Source organism: Lithobates pipiens, unplaced genomic scaffold, assembly GCF_037356315.1.
Source record: "Lithobates pipiens isolate NorthernLeopardFrog02 unplaced genomic scaffold, aLitPip1_a1.2 Scaffold_6, whole genome shotgun sequence".
NCBI lineage: Eukaryota > Metazoa > Chordata > Amphibia > Anura > Ranidae > Lithobates > Lithobates pipiens.
In genome coordinates, this window is record NW_027507881.1 from 596227 (window position 1) to 619533 (window position 23307).

The following is a 23307-nucleotide window of genomic DNA, read 5'->3' on the forward strand; positions in this document are numbered from 1 at the left end:
TCTGCAGTTCATCCAGAGTGATGATGGGCCTCTTGGCTGCATCTCTGATCAGTCTTCTCCTTGTCTGAGCTGAAAGTTTAAAGGGACGGCCAGGTCTTGGTAGATTTGTAGTGGTCTGATACTCCTTCCATTTCAAAATGATCGCTTGCACAGTGCTCCTTGGGATGTTTAAAGCTTGGGAAATCTTTTTGTATCCAAATCCGGCTTTAAACTTCTCCACAACAGTATTACGGACCTGCCTGGTGTGTTCCTTGGTCTTCATGATGCTCTCTGCGCTTTCAACAGAACCCTGAGACTATCACAGAGCAGGTGCATTTATACAGAGACTTGATTACACACAGGTGGATTCTATTTATCCCCATCAGTCATTTAGGACAACATTGGATCATTCAGGGATCCTCGCTGAACTTCTGGAGTGAGTTTGCTGCACTGAAAGTAAAGGGGCCGAATAATTTTGCAAGCACCACTTTTCAGTTTTTTATTTGCTAAAAAAGTTTAAAATATCCAATATCCAAGATTTCATTCCACTTCACAATTGTGTCCCACTTGTTGGTGATTCTTCACAAAAAATTAAAATTTTATATCTTTATGTTTGAAGCCTGAAATGTGGCAAAAGGTTGAAAAGTTCAAGGGAATACTTTCGCAAGGCACTGTAACTGAATAACCAGATAACAAACCTGTCCACAATGTTGAGGAGTGTGTCTATGGGAATGTTTGACTATTCTTCCAGAAGTGCATTTATGAGTTCAGGCACTGATGTTGCACGAGAAGGCCTGACTCACAGTCTCAGCTCTATTTCATCCCAAAGGTGTTCTATTGGGTTGAGGTCAGGACTTTGTGCAGGCCAGTCAAGTTCATCTGCCCCAAACTCACTCATTCATGTCTTTATGGACCTTAATTGTGCACTGGTGCGCAGTCATGTTGGAACAGGAAGGGGTCTTCCCCAAACTGTTTCTACAAAATGGGCTCATGAAATTGTCAAAAATGTCTCAGTGTGTTGATGCCTTAAGAGTTCTCTTCACTGGAACTAAGGGACCGAGCCCAACCCCTGAAAAACAACTCCACACCATAATTCCCCCTCCACCATATGATTTGGACAAGTGCACAAAGCAAGATCCATTAAGACATGGATGAGCGTGACCTCAACCTGAACCAGGCCTTCTCGTACAACATCATTGCCTGACCTCACAAATGCTCTTCTGGAAGAACGGTCAAACATTCCCATAGACACACTCCTAAACCTTGTGGACAGCCTTCCCAGAAGAGTTGAAGCTGTTATAACTGCAAAGAGTGGGCCAACTCAATATTGTACCCTAAGGAATAAAACTGGGATGCCATTAAAGTTCATGTGCGCGTAAAGGCAGACGTCCCAATACTTTTGGTAACATAGTGTATATAGAAGTAATATTTTAGGAAACTAGGAGCTGCAAAAGTTACCAACATCATTGGTTTACATGGCCATATTTGGTCAAGGATGTCATTATTATCCCTGTCCCTTTCCTGTCATATGCCCCAGTTCTGTTGAGTATTTAGTGTTCACAGTTTGGCAGGCGGCAGACATCATGAATAATAATGGATTTACAATGAGGGACTTTTCTTGTTTTTTTTTTTGTGTTTGTTTTTTCACACAAAAGACTTCTTTAGTTACATAGTCCCATTCGTTTATGACAAAAGTTGCTGGTGTACAGTCGCGGGTACATGTTTCGCAATGTTATCACTTCTTCAGGAGCCTCTGTTATATAAGACATAATCAAACATAGATTACATAACATAATCGGCTATAAAAAAATGGTATTTTAAAATGGTGAGTAGGCAAAACATAATTAGTCTTACTCAAATATGTTTCTTGTTGACATGTAATTTTGGCTTTTTGGGAAAGTGGAAATATAGGGACTTTTCAGGCACAAATACAAAACATAATAATTTTTTTATTAATTCATATTACACAGACTACAAACAATTTTAAGACACTACACTTGTTAAAAATAATTGTATATTCAACAGGCCCATGACTTTGACCTTAACAAGCAACATTGTAACAAACTCCTGGTTCCTGTGGGAATTTGTTGATAACATAGTTACATAGTCCCATTCGTTTATGACAAAAGTTGCTAGTGTATAGTCACGGGTACATGTTTCGCGATGTTATCACTTCTTCAGGAGCCTCTGTTATATAAGACATAATCACACATAGATTACATAACATAATCAGCTATAAAAAAGCCAAAATTACATGTGAACAAGAAACATATTTCAGTAAAACTAATTATGTTTTGCCTACTCACCATTTTAAAATACCAAAAACGTAAACAAATTCAAGCCTGTCCAGGTGCTGCAACCTCATAAGCCTCAATGATGGAATTATCGAGGGAAGGGCGCTCTAGAGGAACCCCCACGGAAATAGAAAGGAGACAGACCAAATATCTCCAAGACACCTATATTGTGTGGATTAGGCATCAGCAGAGATGTGTCTAATGGCTAAAATTTTTAATGTAAAAAGGTTTTTAACAAAATGGGGCACTCGCCTATTGGGGTAGGGAAGAATACTCACTACCAACAAAAAACAATCGACCTAAGGTATGTACAAGAATCAGTCAGGTCCTTTAAAAAATGAAATAAAAAATGTGGGCGGCACAGTGGTGTAGTGGGTAGCACCCTCACCTAGCAGTAAGAAGGGTTACTGGTTCAAATCCCAACCAGGACACTACCTGCTTGGAGTTTGCATGTTCTCCCTGTGCCTGCATGGGTTTCCTCCGGGTACTCCGGTTTCCTCCCACACTCCAAAGACATGCGGGTAGGCCAATTGGCTTCTGTCCAAAATTGGCCCTAGGATATGAATGGGGACCTTGGATTGTGGGCTCCTTGAGGGTAGGGACTGATGTGAGTGTGCAATGTACAGGGATAGGGACAATTGTAGACACTCAGGTTGAACTGGATGGACTGGTGTCCTTATTCAACCTTACTAACTATGTAACTATGTAGCATGCCTATTATATACACACGCACATATATGTACTGATATCCAAAATCCACAAGGAACATTCCTTTAGGGGACACACATAAATGTACAGAACCTATATTTTGAGACCAATAAGATACTTTCAAACTGGGCCGCCCAGCATTTATCTAATGGGGGCAAATCCACCAAAGTTCCTCCATCAAAAATAAAGACCATTCTACCGATATTTTGAGCAGAAGCAAAGACTGGTACATACCTGGTCATTAGGAAAAGTGTATATATATATATAAGGCTAACCACCAAAGATGAGGACCCAGAAGTCCATAAAAGTTAGCCCAAATACGCTGATGTTCTGGGAGTCATGCAACGCACCGCAAGCCTGCACGCCGACTGACTCCCGACCGGATGTTTATCTATACACTGATGTCAGACCGGGCCGGCCAGTATGAATGCACCGCGCATGTGCCAAACGGTGACGTGTCATGCGTCTATGTAAATTTGGCGTGCCCGCAAACACCCACCCACACATGCGCAGCACCAGGCGCAGCAGAATGCTGCGCCCACTCAGGCCGCGAGTGGCCGGCAAAGTGTCCCTGCCCACCTGAACGTGTACACATGCCGGGGGGAGGTTACAGGCAGGCTGCCCGCGGCCTGGGTGGCCATACTGATGCTCCCGTACTGGCTTACTGGAGGAAAACATCGAAAATTCAGGGGTGGGGGGGGGGGGGGGAAGAGGAAAGGAAAAGGGGAGGGGGAGAAAGGGGGTTGGGAAAAACAGGAGGAGAGGAAAATGTTATTAATTTTAATGTTTCATATTATTCATAAAAAAGGCTTGTAAGATAAAACCTCGTTAATTCCAGGATACCTAGTTGCTTCTAGCCTCCCTATCCAGAGGATCTCTTTCTGTAGGATTTTTTTATCCCAGTTTCCCCCTTGGGGGTCTTCTGGAATTACTTCAAGGACTAAAAAATTAAACAAACTTGTATCATACTTATTATATTTATGGTATAATCCTAAATGCCGACTGACTGGTGTGAGCATCTTGGCCCATTAATATAATATAATATAATAATATGTGATCGTATACACGTTTCTTAAAAGGGCGGATGGTTTTGCCTACATAATAAGCTCCACATTTGCACGTCATTAAATATATTACCCCTGGTGTTTCACAATTGGCAAAAAAACGGGGACAAGATTTTTCCCCATTGGGGAGTCTGAAAGATTTACCCACTCTTACCAAAGGGCAATACGAACACTGCCCACATCTATAAACTCCATTGGGCGGTCTACTTTCTTTACTGTCTGGGCGATAGTGACTGGCTGTCATTCTATCACCTAGAGATGTACTTTTGCGGAATACAATTTCCGAAGTCTCCCGCACATAACGGTTTAGTATTAGATCATTGCTTAAAATATGTCAATGTTTAGCTAAGCTAGAATGGAGTTGATGATGTTGACTGGAAAACCTAGTTATAAACTTGGTTGTCATTCTTCCACAGTTGGTCTGGGTTTGGGATATAGCAAGGCTGATCTCTCTTGCTTTAACGCTTTATTATAAGCTTTTCTCAAAATACTTTTGCTATAGCCCCGTTCCCACAGACATGTACATAATTCCACAGCCTGCGTGACAAAATCTGACTCATGTGTACAATTAAGTCTTAAACGGATGTATTGTGCATATGGAATACTATGCACTAGGGACCGTGGATGCCCACTCTCCGCGTGTAACAGTGTGTTTCCTGACGTTTTCTTTCGTAAATACAAACCCCAACATGTCCCATAAAGGGCGGGAAAAATTCAAAAGAGGTCGGAATAACAAAGGATCACCTGAACAAGATAGGAAGAAACGTGCTACTGATACCAATGTGGGAGAAAAATCTAAAAACCCAACAGTTCTAGAGCAACCACTGCCCCCCCTTGCACAGAGCGAGACTCTGGATTCCCAGGGGATTATAAACATGACTAATATGTCACAGACTAACTACACGACTGGATCATTGCATGTCCCTGGTAGAGTTCCTCTAAACCCGATGCAGGGATTCCCTTCACCCCAACCAAGCAGGGGAACAGGAAATTTGGATGCCTACATTACAAGGATCCAACAGAATCCCTCAGTATAGTCAATCTCTCATCCTATCCCTTGTCCCCAGCTGAGACTAATGTACTCTCTCGGGGACTAACTTTTTGTCCACAGGAGAATTTTGATTTATTCGAAGTGGTCACTGACCTTCAGCTCTTTGCACACAGACTCTTATTGAAGAGCTTGCATGTAAGGACGGACATTGAGATTGACATCACCGAATGGTCGAGCTTCAGCATGAAGAGAATTCAAGGCTCTAGGGGACTTGACACTCCTTTTTCAGGAAAATAATACCTTAGACCTAATAGATCAAATTGATTTGGAATCGTTACTCAATAATGTCAATAAACCTACGGCCAATCCAAAAGTCTTATTCAAAAAACCTTCTGTGAAATTTCCCTCTCTCAGCCTCAACTCTAGTAAAGATACGTTCATTAACCACTTCAATACCGGGCACTTAAACACCTTCCTTCCCAGACCAATTTTGAGCTTTCAGCACTGTCGCACTTTGAATGACAATTGCGCGGTCATGCTACACTGTACCCAAATGAAATTTGTATCATTTTTTTCCCACAAATAGAGCTTTCTTTTGGTGGTATTTGATCACCTCTACGGTTTTTATTTTTTGCTAAACAAATAAAAAAATACCGAAAATTTTGAAATAAAAAATGTTTTTTTTGTTTCAGTTTCAAAACTTTGCAAATAAGTAAGTTTTCTCCTTCACTGATGGGCACTGATGGGGTTACACTGATGGGCAATGATAAGGCGACACTGATGGGCACCGATGAGGTGGCACCAATGAAGTGGCACTGATGAGGTGGCATTGATGGACACCGATATGTGGCACTGATAGGTGGCACTGATGGGCGACACGGATGGGCACTGATAGGTGGCACAAATTGGCACGGATTGGCATGGATGGGCATGGATAAGTGGCACAGGTGGGCATGGGTTAGGCGGCACAGGTGGGCATGGGTAGGTGGCACAGGTGGGCATGGGTAGGCGGCACAGGTGGGCATGGGTAGGCACTGATAGGCGGCACAGATGGGAACTGATAGGCGGCACTGTATTATAATATATTGCACTAATGGATGCCAATCAGTGCCAATCAATAATGCATGCCAATCAGTGATGCCCATTGTGGGCACTGATTGGCATCCATTATGGGCACTGATTGGCATCCATTGTGGCACTGACTAGAATCCCTGGTGGTCTGGTGGCGTCCCTGGTGGTCCAGTGTGGGCATCCTCGGGGGGGCTGTGCTGATAATCGATCAGCACAGACCCCCCCGTCAAAGGAGCAGCCGATCGGCTCTCCTCTACTCACGTCTGACAGACGCGAGTGAAGAAAAGCCGATCACCGGCTTTTCCTATTTACACTGTGATGAGCCGTGATTGGACACGGCTGATCACGTGGTAAAGAGTCTCCGTCGGAGACTCTTTACCGAGATCATAGTTGCCGGGTGTCAGACTGACACCCCGCAACAACGATCGCCGCGATGCACGCCCCCGGGGGCGCGCAGCGGCTCATAATCCTGATCACGTCATATGACGTCCGGTCAGGATTATGAAACCACTTTGCCGCCGTCCATTTGCTATAGGGCGGGCGGCAAGTGGTTAAACAATCAGTTTGGGACATCTGTAAATTATCAAGCAATAAAACCTGCTCGACTAATCTTACATCTGAGGAATCTAAGGCACTAGATGCACTGTGTAACAATGCAAACATTACGATCAAACCCTCGGACAAAGGAGGGAATGTGGTTTTGATGGATAATTACGATTATGTACGCATGTGTCAAGATATTTTGGACAATCAGGATTGGTATTCACCAATTCATGCTAGATTTCATACAAACATATTTCTCCAAATCCCATGACCTGATCCATTCAGCTTTAGAAAGAGGGGTGATTACCACAGACCAATATGAGTTTATCAGTGTCAAATACCGTAGGGTAGCCACTTTCTATAGCTTGCCCAAAATTCATAAGCGCTTAGCCCGACCCCCGGGACCACCCATTGTCTCTGGTAGTGGAGGGTTAATCAAGAATTTGAGTAAATTTATTGATTCATTCTTACAACCTCTGGTCATTGATATGCCTTCCTATTTGAAGGATACCATACACCCATTACAATCAATAAAGGACTGCACTCTATCGCCCAATGCCTTTCTGGTTGCTATCGATGTGGAGGCACACTACAGCTTGATTCCCTATGCCAGGGGAATCGCAGCTGTACAGAGGATTCTATATAAAAGCAGTAAATACGTCCAAGATTTGAACAATTTCATTATCAATGGTTTGGACTTAATTCTACATCATAATTTTTTTGCGTTTAACTGCTCTCACTACCTCCAGGTACAGGGTGTGCCCCGGCCTATGCCAATCTGTACCTGGGGTAGTGGGAGCAGACCCTCCTAGATGACGGGGACCCCCCCATGTATACGGGCCACATTACCAAGTGGCTACGGTACATTGATGACGTCCTCATCATCTGGGAGGGGTCAGAGGATTCTTTGTTGGAGTTTTATGCCCGTATCAACCACAATGCTCATAATCTCGAATTTACCATGACTTATGATCGTGATAGAATGACTTTTCTAGATGTTCAATTGGAACGTACCTCTGGGAATCAACTCTGCACTACACCAATCCGCAAGGACACCGCGGGTAACACGGTGCTCCATGTGGATAGCTTTCACCCTGTTGTACTTAAAAAGTCAATACCTTATGGACAGTACTTGCGCCTATGCAGGAACTGTTCTGACGATTTCTTATTCAAACTAGAGGCCGGCAAATTACAATCTAGATTACTGGCACGAGGATACAGCCTAAAGCCTATAACAGAAGGGCTGTACAGTCCCGGAATAACATATTGACCTATAAGAGACCTTCTAATGATTCCAACTCAGATACAACTAGAATTATTCTTCGTTTTTCTAAACAACATCAAGCGATCAAAAACATCGTTCAGAAACACTGGTCCATACTTACAGATGATCTTAAAATTAATGGCTTCATTTCAACAAATCCCTTTATCACTTTCAAACGGGCCACCTCACTACAGGACATGTTGGTCCAGAGTGAGTTTAAAAATGAGTCTAAGAGACTGAAACATTGTTCAGTCTCAGGCTCATTTCCATGTGGTCACTGCTCATGTTGCAAATACATGAGATGGGACCAAACTTTTCATCTCTCTAATGGCAAGACATTTCACCCCCAGCACTTTGGCAATTGCCAAACACGTGGGGTAGTCTATCTCATGTGTTGCGAGTGTGGGGCATTTTATGTTGGAAAAACCAAGCAGGAATTCCACCAACGCATGTCTAAACATGTTTAAAGCATGCAAATTGGTAATCACTATCTTCCATTGGGTTGGCATGCAGTTGTGGTACACAATTATAAAATGCCTGTGATTTCCTTTGCCGTACTCGATCGACTTCATATTCTGGATTGAAGCGGTGATTGGAATAAAACACTATTCCAACATGAGCAGAGGTGGATATTTAAGTTAAATGCCACCTATGCTCCTGGACTCAACAAATCTATTTCCTTTGCACCTTTCCTTAAGGGGTTTACTTCTGGGAAGACACAGTAATGTAAAACTCTTGTGACCTGGGGGGTCACCTTCCAATGTCCCATGCAGTACAGCTTTTTCTATGTCCTATTTGATCTGAATTCATTGGTTGGATGTCTCATGATTCTGCATATTTTATGCTAATGTACCTTTTTTCCATCAAAATGATGAGTCAATATATGATATTTTATATTTAATGGGTGATGTAGTTGTGATTTTGTATACAGCCATAGAGTTATTCATTTATAAGGTTTCTTTAAGAATTATGTTTTTTCTGGGGAATTTTTTTCTCCCCCTTTGTGAGTCCCCTCTCGGGACTCCCAATGCTCCGGTGGTGAGTGCGCCTTGGGTGGGTCGGATGTCCGCGCTATGCCTTCCCGGCAAGGGGGGAGGAGACCTGTTGGTTTTCAGCTCTCCTCCCCATGTCCCCTTTCTGGAGTAGAGGGGCTGGTCCTGCTGTCCAGGCAGGGAATACACTTCCTTGCCGGCAGCGTTCCTGGACACTTCCGGACGGTGCTCCTCGGGGCGCATGCGCGGTGCCCCACGCGTGAGCACAGGACATGGGGATGTCATTATGTTGTGACGGAAGTGACGTCATTTTGGGGCCGTCAGCGCCCTTCCAGAACGCCGGGGAGGCCACGCGAGGGCACCCTGCTATAGGCGGCCATACACCGATGGATGGATGGGCTTTCTTGAGATACACCTGTGGGCAATTAACTACTAATTTCATCAGCAATATGCACTATATAAATTTAGATACCCTTTAGCTCTTTCATTCCCAACAGCACAGCAGGAGGACCAGGCACACCGGTTGCATTTTTTTAACTGTAGGATATCTTTTTGTCATGAGACCAGGACACTTCACTGCCCTTATAACATTTTTAGACATCAAACATAGTATACCGATGTTTGAGTACATTTATTGTCAATGATATGTTATATATATTGTTTACTTATAGACGGATAGTGATTATTCCCGGGTTATATCACTCTCCACAATCTTACTTTTGGAGCAGTGTAAGTAAATATAACATGTCCTTTCTCTTCGGACAATATCCCTACCTTTTTCACTATTCACACTTGTTTTAACACTATATATTATAATTATTATATTTTTTTTATTTTTTCACCTTATGCCCCTTTCGGCTTACTATTTTGCGCACATCATTTTTAGCACTTGAACAACCCTCCTCCTATATCATCACTCAACTCATCTCTCTTATTTTTCATTTTTCACACAGGGTTGTGTTTCATGGATACTCTTATTTCACCTACACATATACCACACGGGCAATTTCACACTTTTTTTTTTTTTTTTATACACGGGTGCCTTGGTATGATGCTCTTTGCTGTGCACCTCTAGGTAGAGACTGGCATATACAGACATGTAAACCAATGAGTATAATAAATTATTGGAAACATGGGAGGGAATAGTACATATATTTATGTCTTTCCCCCCTTGATATACTACAGTTAAGTCATACAGTCTGTAGGGCTTGCATTCTATAAATGCATATTTTGCTTTCAATATCATTCTACCTATATGAATGTATTATTTTATTATTTAAAAAAAAAATTTATTCATTTTATTGCTACAGGTCTAGTCTGCCCACTACGGTACCGTCGGGTGACTGTGCCCCCTTCCTCCCATATAGGGGGGAAGGTGTGGACCTAAGTGTGACCTCTAGTAAGGTGTTCTGTGGCCCCGACCCATCCCTGTCTGCGGCACCTGTGTAGCAATTCGGAGCCATGGCTGCTGAACTGAAGGGGTTTTCTTTCCCTTTCTTTTTGTTGTTTTAGTTTCATTTCCCTTCTCTTTTAGTGAGAAGCATTACATGTGGAAATAAATTCCGTTCTTGTTCGGATGCATTTATGGGGTAATTATACCTATGTATGTAATGTTAATATGCCGAATATTGTATTGTAGAGAATAATTATTATATATTTTCCTAGCAGCATGTCCCTCTGAGGAAGACCCCAGTGTGGGTTGAAACGTGTCAGAACTTCCTATACTTCACATCTTTGAATTGTACTGTTTGATGTGGATTTGTAAATGCTGTTTTGACAAATGTGTTTCTGCTTCTCCTCTTTTTAATAAGCTCATGTTTTTATTGCTATGTCAAGGGGGTTTCTGTTTGCCCTATTTTGAATAAATACAATTTTTCTATCATCACCCATTCTATAATCATTGTTTCTCTTTTTGCTGCCTAAAAACCCCTTTTTTGGGGAGTCTTTTCAATTTAAAGTTTTCTTTCGATATAGCTTGGTGGTCACATTATTAGCCTCATCCCTAGAGATGGTCAAATCTAGGAAAGATATACTATTGGGTGGACAATCATAGGTAAATTGAAGGTTATAATGGTTAGAATTAAGATTTTGCATAAAAGACTCCAATTCCCGTACTGTACCAGTCCAAATTACCAAAATATCATCAATATACCTGAACCACCCCATAGTGTGGTCCAGATATTGACTCAAGGTTTCGTCAGCAAAAATTTCCCACTCCCACCCCCCCAGGTACAGGTTCACGTATGCTGGTGCACAAGAAGTGCCCATGGCAACGCCCTGCACCTGGAGGTAGTGGGAGCCCAGGAACAGAAACCAATTATGCTTCAAAATGTAGGAAAGAAGTTCCAAAATGAAGTAACAGAACTCCCACTGTCTGTGGTCCTGTTCCTTCAAAAATCTTTTGACGATTTTCAATCCTAGGTCATGTGGAATACTTGAATATAGAGCTTCTACATCTATTGTTACAAAATATGTATGAGAGATAACCCATCCAAACGCCTCAACAAATCAGAAGTGTCTTTCACATATGAAGTAAGTTTAACTACATGTGGCATCAAAAAGAAATCAACAAACCTGCTGGCATTTTCCGTCAATGATTTTGGCTAACTTTTATGGACTCCTGGGTCCTTATTTTTGGCAGCTAGCCTTATATATACACCTCTCCTAATGACCAGGTATGTACCAGTCTTTGCTCCCTCTCGAATATCAGTAGAATGGTCCTTATTTTTGATGGAGGAACTTTGGTAGACTGACCTCCATTAGATAAATGCGGGGCCGCCCAGTTTGAAAGTATCTCATTGGTCTCAAAATATAGGTTCTGTACATTTATGTGTGTCCCCTAAAGGAATGTTCTTTGTGGATTTTGGATATCAGTACATATATGTGCGTGTGTATATAATAGGCATGCGCACACATTTATTTGAGTTTTTTAAAGGAGCTGACTGATTCTTGTTCATACCTTAGGTCAATTGTTTTTTGTTGGTAGTGAGTTTTCTTCCCTACCCCAATAGGCGAATGCCCCATTTTAAAAAAAAAAACATTTTAAATTTTAGCCATTGGACACATCCCTGCTGATGCCTAATCCGCACAATATAGGCATCCTGGAGATCTTTGGTTTATGTATTTTCTATTTCCATGGGGATTCCTCTGGAGCGTCCTTCCCTCGATAATTCCATCTTTGAGGCTTATGAGGTTGCAGCACCTGGCAATATACTCGGGACAGGCTTGAATTTGTTTACGTTTTTGGTATTTTAAAATGGCGAGTAGGCAAAACATAATTAGTCTTACTCAAATATGTTTCTTGTTCACATGTAATTTTGGCTTTTTTATAGCCGATTATGTTATGTAATCTATGTGTGATTATGTCTTATATAACAGAGGCTCCTGAAGAAGTGATAACATCGCGAAACATGTACCTGCGACTATACACCAGCAACTTTTGTCATAAACAAATGGGACTATGTAACTATGTTATCAACAAATGCTCACAGGAACCAGTAGTTTGTTACAATGTTGCTTGTTAAGGACAAAGTCATGGGCCTGTTGAATATACAATTATTTTTAACAAGTGCAGTGTCTTAAAATTGTTTGTAGTCCGTGTAATATGAATTAATAAAGAAATTATTACTTTTTGCATTTGTGCCTGAAAAGTCCATATATTTCCACTTTCCCAATTTTTGATTCTTAAGAGGACGTGGTACAATATATAGTAAGGGTGTTATGATTGCCACACAGGGGCATTAGCAATCAAGAAATCTAATTTCAAACCTAGCTAAACAAGCTGAAGATAGAGGCTGATTGGTTGCTCCAGATTCTGAATGTTCCCGTTTTGATAAATTCCCCATTAATGCCATATTATCAGCTTTCACTGATGGCTGTAATCATTTATGAAGTAATACATTACTCTTGTATCTTTATCTGATTGGTCCGGTGAAATAAAAGCACCACTAAAATTTGCTTATAGATCTATTATAGACAGATCAGATGACATGTTTGTTGCTCTCTATAAACCATTAAACATTTTCTAAGATTTTCTTATTTCCTTCTAGATTAGTTATGGAGCCAGAGATACTTTACTAAGTAATAGAAAGATGTATCCAAACTTTTTCCGGACAGTTCCGGATGATGAGATGCAATATGTGGCCATAGCAAAGTTACTGGAAAGGTTGGAGTGGAACTGGGTCGGGATCCTCACATCTGATGATGAATACGGTGAGAGGGAGATCCGACAACTCAGCAAACATTTATCTAATCATGGAATTTGTACTGAATTCAAGATTCTGGTGTCTGTAAAGAATTATGATAAAACTCCTCCAGAGCTGCGGACCTCAACTACGGAAGTTTTCATTATTTGTGGCTCAATTAGTATGACTTATTACAAGTTTTTGATGAATAATGCCCCTTATTACACGGAGAAAACATTTATTCTACCAGATTCTTGGTCAATGAGTGAAATGTTTTTTGCTCTCAGTAACTGCAGCTTGGTGTTTACATACCCCCATCTCTACATAAAGGGATTGCTGGAATATTTTTTTAGTAGTAATCCATCCAGCCGCCCAAATGACCCCCTGATGGAGGATATTGTCATAACTGAATATAAATGCTTTTCAAAAAACAAAATGAAAAATGTCCTTATTCCACTCACATTTAGACGTCCTCTTAGGAACTGCAGTTTGGAGACACTTTCACTTGATTTATCTTTTCCTGAAGAGAAAACATCCTATAACGTGTATATCTCAGTCTACATTTTGGCTCAAGCATTACATGACATGGATTTCTCTTTTAAAATAAATAACAAAAAATCTGAAATAAATCCACACACACTAAAGTATAAGGTGAGAGCGTCCAATGAAAGTTTCCTCATATCTTTTTATACTCGGTCAGTTCAGTACTGGAACACAATGTGCCCAGACAAAAATTACACCCAGTTTAGGTTCATGTTTAGTTTAACCCTTTCACTTCTGGAGCTGTTTATTTATGTGTTTTTGCAACCATGTTAAAATAAAAAATGATTTTAGGCCTGAATATTATATAAAACCCCTAAACAATATAAAGTACATTTTATTCAAGCAGAGACCCTGGAGAAACAATGATTGATTGAACTAAACAGCGCTCGCCTCACCCCACTTCTATCTAATGAATGATGGTGAATATCAAAATGACAATCGTGACTGAGTAGCAAACTATAAATGAATAAATCTAATGTTACATAAATATCTAATAGTGACTTTATTTAAATGGTAAAGTGACTTGTGATGATATGTGCAAATACAGGACAGATGGCAGACAGTGCGTATGGCATTGTGTGGCCACCTGCACCGTGTACACCTGAAGCTACCCCAATTTCTGGTGTTCTTCTGGTCCTATACCACAGGCAGCTAGGGATGAGCCGAACACCCCCCGGTTCGGTTTGCACCAGAACTTTCGAACGGACCCCAAATTCGTACGAACTTTAGAACCCCATTGAAGTCTATGGGACTCGAACATTCGAAATTAAAAGTGCTAATTTTAACGGCTAATATGCAAGATGCTGTCCTAAAAAGGGTTTGGGGAACTGGCTCCTGCCCCAGGGGACATGGGTCAATGCCTGAAATGTTTTTAAAAATGGCCGTTTTGGCGGGAGCACTAATTTCAACTGGTACATTTTTAAAGTGTAGCTCCAGTCAAAAAAACTATTTTTAAGCTTTTTAGAAAATATAGGGAAGGGTTATCACCCCTGTATAATTTAATATACTATTATACTAATAGTATAATAAAATAATACTATTTTATAATAGTTTTGTCGTCCATCTTTTTTCATCTCACTTGCTGTTGTCTCCTTCCGTTTGCAAGTAGGAGATGTTTGTAAGTTGGATGTTTGAAAGTAGGGGCCTGCCCTATATGCTCTGCAGAAATGGCTGAACAAGGTTTTGGTTTTGCCACAACATTGTAAGCCCTCAAATTGACTCTTGGTGGGCGCTGGAACGATTATATCAAGAATTGTAATTACATACCATTGTTGAACAGTGGTAGAAAAATTTACCCTTGGTGGTTGTGGTGCTGGTGCCACAACACTATAAGTCCTCACAGTTACTTTGGGTGGGCACAGGAACAGGCCCTCCTGTGAAATATTATATCAGAAATTGTAATTACATGTCCCTGTTAAACAGGGGCAGAAAAATTGGGCCTTAAGCACTGGTGCTGGTGCCACAACACTGCAACCTCTCCCATATACTCTAGTTTTAGTGCAGGAATTAGCCCTGCTGCAAAGCATTGCATCAAAAATTGTAATTAAACGCCCCTGTTAAACAGGGGCAGAAAAATTGGGCCTTAGGCACTGGTGCTGGTGCCACCACACAGCAACCTCTCCCATATACTCTAGTTGTAGTGCAGGAATTAGCCCTGCTGCAAAGCATTGCATCAAAAATTGTAAAACAGGGGCAGAAAAATTGGGCTTTAGGCATCAACCAGAACATAGATATGTTCTTCCAACATATCAGCGGAGGAGGACGAGGATAGACAATCAACATAACAGGACAGTCACTCAGCATCAGCATAGGCAGTCTTGAAGGGATGTGATATTTCAAAAAAAATTATTCGGTTACATCAGCTTCAGGTGCTTGGTAGCTGTGGGTGATCCAAGACTGATTCATTTTCATGAAGGTCAGTCGATCAACTGATTCGGAGGACAGGCGCACCCTGTGATCATTAACAAAGCCCCCAGCAGCACTGAAGGTGCGTTCCGAAAGAACGCTGGATGCAGGACAGGCCAGTAGCTCAATTGCATACTGTGCAAGCTCTGGCCAGTGATCCATCCTCAAGACCCAGTAAGCCAGAGGATTTTCGGTGGGAAAGGTGTCCAAGTCTGACCTTGCCCCTAGGTATTCCTGCACCATGTAAATCAGACGTTGGCGATGGTTGCTGGAACTGATCATACCTTGGGGCTGCGGACTAAAAAATTGTCTGAAAGCATCGGTCAGACAGCCACCTTCTCCACCGCTCCTTGTGACCGATGCCTCAGCAACACGTTGTCCAGGACCAGGAGTTTGTAACCTCCCAGTCTCTGGGAACGCGTTGCACAGACCTTTCTGCAAGTCCTCCCGGAGATGTCTCACCCTCTGCTCCCTCTGCGACGGCAAGATAAGGTCGGCAACCTTACCCTTGTACCGTGGATCAAGGAGAGTGGCCAGCCAGTAATGGTCCCTCTCCTTGATCCGAAGAATACAAGGATCCTTCCGCAGGCTCTCCAGGATCAGGGAGGCCATGCAGCGTAGGTTAGCTGAGGCATTCGGTCCGAAGTCCTCTGGGTCACTAAGGACAACATGATCCGCAGCTACCTCCTCCCAGCCACGTACAAGTCCACGGGTTTCTTGGGACTGTAAATCATCCCTATAAGACTGCTGCTGCTGCTGCTGATGCTGAGTGCCAGCCTCCACCTCCATGCTGACACAATCATCCTCCTCCTCCTCCTCCTCCTCCTCCTCCTCATCCTCTTCCTGTGTGATGGGTGGCACAGCAGTAACACTGTCTGGATAAAGGGGGCCTTGAGAGGCAAGGAAGTCCTCCTCTTCCTGCCTCTGTTCTGCCTCAAGTGCCCTGTCCATTATTCCACGCAGTGTATGCTCCAAGAGGTGGACAAGAGGTACAGTGTCACTGATGCATGCACTGTCACTGCTCACCATACTTGTGGCCTCCTCAAATGGTGACAGGACAGTGCATGCATCTCTGATCATGCCCCACTGGCGTGGTGATAAAAAACCGAGCTCCCCTGACCCTGTCCTGGTGCCGTAGTCGCACAGGTACTCATTGATGGCCCTCTGCTGCGTGTGCAGCCACTGCAGCATGGCCAACATTGAGTTCCACCTGGTGGGCATGTCACATATAAGGCAGTTCTTGGGCAGGTTCATCTCCTTTTGGAGCTCAGCCAGCCGAGCACCGGCATTAAATGATCGGCGGAAATGCACACAGACTTTTCTGGCCTGCTTCAGGACATCCTGTAAGCCCGGGTACCTGCCGTAGAACCACTGCACCACCAGGTTAAGGACGTGAGCTACACAGGGCACATGTGTCAGTTGTCCCTGTCAGAGGGCGGAGAGGAGGTTGGTGCCATTGTTGCAAACCACCATTCCTGGCTTAAGCTGGTGTGGCGTCAACCACCTCTCGGCCTACCTCTGCAGAGCTGACAAAACATCCGCCCCAGTGTGGCTCCTGTCCCCCAAACAAACCAGCGCAAGCACGGCATGGCATCGTTTTGCCTGCATACTTGCGTAGCCCCTGGAACGCCTACAGAGCACCGCTTGTTCTGAGGACAGAGCACTGGAAGAGGCCATGGAGGAAGAAGAAGAGGAGGGGGTGGAGGAGAGAGGTGTGTCACAACCAATAGTAGCATTTTGGAGGCGTGGTGGCGGAACAACCTCCAACACTACTGCACCTTGTCCTGCATCCTTCCCAGCTGCCAGAAGAGTGACCCAATGGGCCGTGAAAGACAGGTAACGTCCCTGTCCATGCCTGCTGGACCATGAGTCAGCGGTAATATGCATCTAACCGCTGACCGCCCTGTCCAGAGAGGCAAGGACATTGCATTCCACATGCCGGTATAGAGCCGGAATCGCCTTCCATGAGAAAAAGTGGCGTTTGGGGACCTGCCACTGAGCAACCGCACATTATACAAACTCACGGAAGGGGGCCGAGTCTACCAACTGAAAAGGCAGCAGTTGAAGTGCTAGCAATTTAGCCAAGCTAGCATTCAACTGCTGGGGATGTGGATTGCTGGGAGTGAACTTCTTTCGCCGTTCCAGCAGCTGGGGCAGGGACATTTGCCTGCTAAAATCGGACGTGGGTGTACTGCTAGCAGAGTGCCCGGAAGCACTTGGCCGTGACACACCTAATTCTATACCTTCATTCCTCTCAGAACAGGTTTCAGAGAGGACTGAAGGTCTAGTGGGGTTGGAGATCCCAGCTGATGAGGAGCAAGGAGAGGTCCGCTTTGTTCTTTGGTGTGGGTCTTTGAGGTACGCTTGCCAACAAGCTGCATGGCAGGTCAACATATGTCTGGTCAAGCATGTGGTGCCCAAGCGGCTGATGTTTTGGCCATGCGAGATACGCTTGAGACATATGTTGCAAATAGCAGTGGTGCGATCTGATGCACTCGTCTCAAAAAAGGCACACACCAAAGAACTTTTAGAATAACGTGCAGAGGCAGCACCCTGCACAGGCGGAGCTCTGCGGTGTGATTCAGTCGGTGTGCTGCCCCTAAGCTGGTCCCAGGAGGGCATCCTGCCTCGTTGGACATGTGCCTCCTCCTCCTCTCTCCTACCAGGCACCCACGTGGAGTCAGTGCCCTCATCATCCCCTCCCTCTTTATCGCTGGAGCAAACCTGGCAATATGCTGCAGCTTGTGGAACATGACTGCCAGATTGCTGTCCTTCTTGAGCATCCCCTCTCTCTGCATTCACGATACTGCCTTCCTCTAGCTGTGTATCATCATCAGAGCCTACAAAACACTGGGCATCCTCCTGGAGCATGTACCCAACACTGTGCTCAAAGAGTTCAGGAGACTCCTCAGGAGGACGTGGGGGTCTAGGGAAGGAGTCACTGATGATGACATTGAGAGGAGGGAAGACGATGCGTTGGCAGCTGCTTTGCTAGTACCCTGAGACTGGGTGAGAGAGGATGAGCAGGATGAAGAGGGCTTGGTCATCCCCTCTACCAAGTTGTGGCATGTTGCGGCTCAACATGTCCAGCTGCCGAAAAGGACAAGCGTGTCCCATGGCCACGTGCTGATGATGACAATGCACCACGTCCACGACCAGCACTGTTGTCTCTAGACACAGAGCCTGCTTGCCCTCTTTTATCGGCTTGCGCCTGTCTGCCTCTCCTTGCTGGCCTTCCAGACATGGTAATGGCCTGAAGGGAGTTGGGAAAATCAGAAATTGGGTAGTGTATATTGTGCTGGAGGCACACACAACTTCCACTAACTCCTGCAGATGGCTCAAATAGAGAAGAGCTATGTAGGTGGATATAGCGGTGTATACTGGGTTCAGAGCACGCAGACAGCACGCACAATCTCCTACCGCTGACTACAAGCTTTATTTAAAACGAGCAAGATAGTTTGCTATATAAGTGGATATAGCAGTGTATACTGGGTTCAGAGAACGCAGACAGCACGCACAAGCTCCTACCGCTGACTGCAAGCTCTATTTAAAACGAGCAACATTGTTTGCTATATAGGTGGATATAGCGGTGTATACTGGTTTCAGAGCACGCAGACGGCGTGCACAAGCTCCTACCGCTGACTGCAAGCTCTATTTAAAACGAGCAAGATAGTTTGCTATATAGGTGGATATAGCGGTGTATACTGGGTTCAGAGCATGCAGACAGCACGCACAAGCTCCTACTGCTGACTGCAAGCTCTATTTAAAACGAGCAAGATAGTTTGCTATATAGGTGGATATAGCGGTGTATACTGGGTTCAGAGCACGCAGAAAGCACGCACAAGCTCCTACCGCTGACTGCAAGCTCTATTTAAAACGAGCAAGATAGTTTGCTATATAGGTGGATATAGCGGTGTATACTGGTTTCAGAGCACGCAGACAGCACGCACTAGCTCCTACCGCTGACTGCAAGCTCTATTTAAAACGAGCAATATAGTTTGCTATATAGGTGGATATATCGGTGTATACTGGGTTCAGAGCACGCAGACAGCACGCACAAGCTCCTACCGCTAACTGCAAGCTCTATTTAAAACGAGCAAGATAGTTTGCTATATAGGTGGATATAGCGGTGTATACTGGGTTCAGAGCACGCAGACAGCATGCACAAGCTCCTACCGCTGACTGCAAGCTCTATTTAAAACGAGCAAGATAGTTTGCTATATAGGTGGATATAGCGGTGTATACTGGGTTCAGAGCACGCAGACAGCACGCACAAGCTCCTACCGCTGACTGCAAGTTCTATTTAAAACGAGCAATATAGTTTGCTATATAGGTGGATATTTTTTTAATCCAAAACTGCTACCATAATTTACAGAAAAACTTTACATAAACAAATTATGCCAAAAACAAACTAAACACATTCCTTATTATACATTATATAAACAAAGAAGTACTAATCATCAACACTTTCCGGCACTCTACTGTCTTTCTTCTTTTTCTTTTTCTTTACAACTATAACTTCCCCACTACATCTAGGGGCCGGATCCCCTTCTACACTAACCCCTTTTTTTCCTACTATACCACCTTGAACCTTGCTAGCCTCTACCTCGGCCTCCACCCTTCCTTCATACTCCTCCTCCGACATTGTAGAATCAGAGGAGTCCACTCCAGTACCTGTCAAGCCCCAACACGGAGAAGGCGAGGCTGACCCTGACCTCAGGGGGCTCCTACTACGGGAATTGCTAGTTCTTCTCGACCTCTGCCCCGTAAAACTTCTCCTTGGCACCCTTTCACGCCGCTCACCCACCAGACCCGACCCCTTCCGGGATACCTCTCTACCGCCATGGACCCCCTCAGCTCTAGATGGAGCCTCAGAGGGCCCCACTACTTTAGGGCTTACTGACAAAATGTCACCACTAGAACTACGCTCCACCCCCTCTACACAATGGGTCACCTCAACAGGAGCAGTCCCGGTAGTGCCAGTTGTACTTTCCTCAGCCCCACCTCCTTCGTTCTGCCCAGACCCAGGTGAAGTACTATTACCACTTGGTTCCCTCTCAGGCACAGTCCCCCCCCTGAAGGCTTTAGGACACCTGCTAAAGGGGTGACCCATCTGACCACATAAGTTACAGCATATGAGACCGCATGTTTCGCCCGAGTGCCCAAACTTGTTACATTTAATACATTTTATTACCGTACAGTCTGCACTTAAGTGTGTTGGGCATCCACACCTAAAACACCGTCTTGGCTGCCCCGGATAAAACACCAGGATCCGGTCACGACCCAAAAACGCACTACCAGGGACATGAGCAACAGTACTACGTGCTCTGCGTAACCGGATCCTGGTGCTCCATGCCCCGGTCCAAATCCCCCTCTCATCTAAGTTCTTACTTAGAGGACACTGCAACTGACCATAGCGTCCTAGCCATGTCGCAATGTCCTCCGGTGGCAGGCTTTCGTTCCTTACAAGAATAGTAAGATTTTTGATATCGTCCTGTCTACTTAACGGGATAATCCTGAAGTTTTTCCAGGGGTCTGTACCTGAGATCAACCCGAAAGATGTAATGAAGATCTCCATGATGACTGCATTAGTAAAGCTTAAATCAAAGTCGCAAGATGACGGAGGGTGGATTACCGCAAAAATTTCGCTGACCTTTATTCCTAATGACAGCATCATGTCAATCACCTGCCCTCTACTGGGGCACTGTCCTTCACCCTCCCATCTTAACTGTACTGCATTGCGCCGTCTGCGCTCTGGACCACCCGTGCCCCGGGACCATGAATTGGCTCCCGAGAATTGATCCGCCGGGGGGGCTTGAAAGTTCCCAGCCCCGAACTGATCATATAGGTGGCCCAGAGGCACAGACGACCCAACCACATTAGCATAAGAACGTTTCTCTTTTAATGCGTTCAATAGCCTTGCCTCTGGCGTGCCCCTCAAGACAGGTCCGGGATGAAGGGTCTCATCCCTGGAACTAATAGGGGGAACAGTCCCTGCCCCTGCTTCTGCCCGTCCACCACCCTCCACCTCCATACCCTCTTGCTGAGCTGCCTGGGAGCTTCCACCCAAGTCAGCTAATTGCTGATCACCCATGGAGGTGTCCATGCCGTCCAGCCCCTTTCCCCCACATGAGTCTACAACACCTTGTCCCGATTCTCCCTGGGAACCCTCCAAGCACTTAATATAATTTATTACTAAATTATCTTTTCCTGGTGTCTCCACCGGGCAATTTCCCCCCTTTGATGCTTGCCCCGGTTGTAGGCTGTTAGATGTGTCCATATCAACCTCATTACCACCATTGCTGCTCGTTCCCTGGTGTTTAGCCCCGGAAGTCCCGAAGCCGATACCCGGAAGTGACCCGCACGGCTGACTTCCGTTTCCGGATGCAATGTCACTTCCGGCGCGACTCCAGACCTCCCGCCAGCTTCCCCGCCCACAAAATTTGCGCCAAGCTTTCCCGCCGAACCAAAACCACCCCTCCCGCGGGAAGACAGCGTTTCACCACCCGCTGCCGCCATTTTTCCACCTCCGCTAGTCCTGCTACTGGCCACCACTGTAGTCCGCACAGCAGTAGCTTGACTATGCCCACCCAAACAGTCCTTGGATGCACTCCCCTCCTCCCGAGGTCGGCTTGCGGCAATGGCGGCCGACAGTACCTCTGACGGCACGCCTTGCTTGGAAGTACCGGCCGGATTCACCGGGGATTGAGATGGTAAGTCCTTGCTCTTTTTCTCTTCCTTTGCTGTCAGTCTTTTCAATTGCACAACCGGGACATGTTTTGCCTTCTGACTTAGGTTTGTGACCACATCACTGGAGTCTACTGTAGCCGTTGAGGCCACAGCCCTGCTTGCAGGCTGGGCACCCTCCCGCTTACTAGGATCCTCCGTGGTATAACTCTGTTTTCCTCTCTGACCTTGGCTTGGCACTGCACCACTGACGTCCACAGCTACCACCGGGTCTGCAGCCCTGGCAACAGGCTGAGAACCACTAGGCTTGCCGGGACCCACTGTAGCGCTACCTAAGCCCTTAGTCACTGGGATAGAGTCTCTCATGTCACCTTCTGTCTTTGCCTTGGTCCTTATCTTTTCCGGGGACACAACCTTCTGCTTTTCTCCTCCATCTGTCTGTGCACTCTCACTTGTGGGTTCCTCCGCCTCTCTCATGGGCTCCGCCGCCTGTGATAGATGCTGGTTGCGGCGTCTTACCGCTTGAGAGCCCTCATCGCACGCCACTCTCAACTTTTCCTATATTCAACAGAAAGTCCTTTTCGCTTGAGGCACTTTCAATTAGATTTGATAAAAGATCACCAAGCATGTTACACTGCTCTTTCAGTCCATCTATGACAGGTTTGAATTCTGTTCTCTTCTTGATACCTGATCTGTCGCGTCTATTCCTCAGCTCGGTCAAAACTTTCATTTTTTCGCAGTAACAGCGAGAAGCCTTTACCATTAAGCTCTGGGCTTTTCTTTTCCTCTCTGCAGATTTCTCCACGTCTTCTCCTGGCTGTCTCAGAGACCAGTCATCCAAGTCAAGCTGGTTTTCTAAGTACTGCCTCTCCTCCTCAACGAACTCCAGGAGCTTCAGGGCTCCACGCTTTTCCTCAGGCCGAGAACCAGGCTCCTGGCCTGGGCTGACCGACGCAATCAGCTCCCTCTCCTCCTCCACCACTCTGGAAGTCCTCAGAGATCAGAGCACGCAGCCAGCACACACAAGCTCCTACAGCTGACTGCAAGCTCTATTTAAAACGAGCAAGATAGTTTGCTATATA

The 23307-nt window shown here is 44.9% G+C and overlaps 1 protein-coding gene across 1 annotated transcript in view; it reads left to right on the forward strand.

Moving 5' to 3' along the window:
- The window catches only part of LOC143958240 (vomeronasal type-2 receptor 26-like), an 88526-nt gene that overhangs the window by 26488 nt on the left and 38731 nt on the right, over positions 1-23307 (forward strand). Inside the window, exon 3 of the mRNA XM_077467757.1 lies at positions 12956-13717. Coding sequence (XP_077323883.1) covers positions 12956-13717 — 762 coding nt within the window. The remainder of the gene's footprint in view (positions 1-12955; positions 13718-23307) is intronic.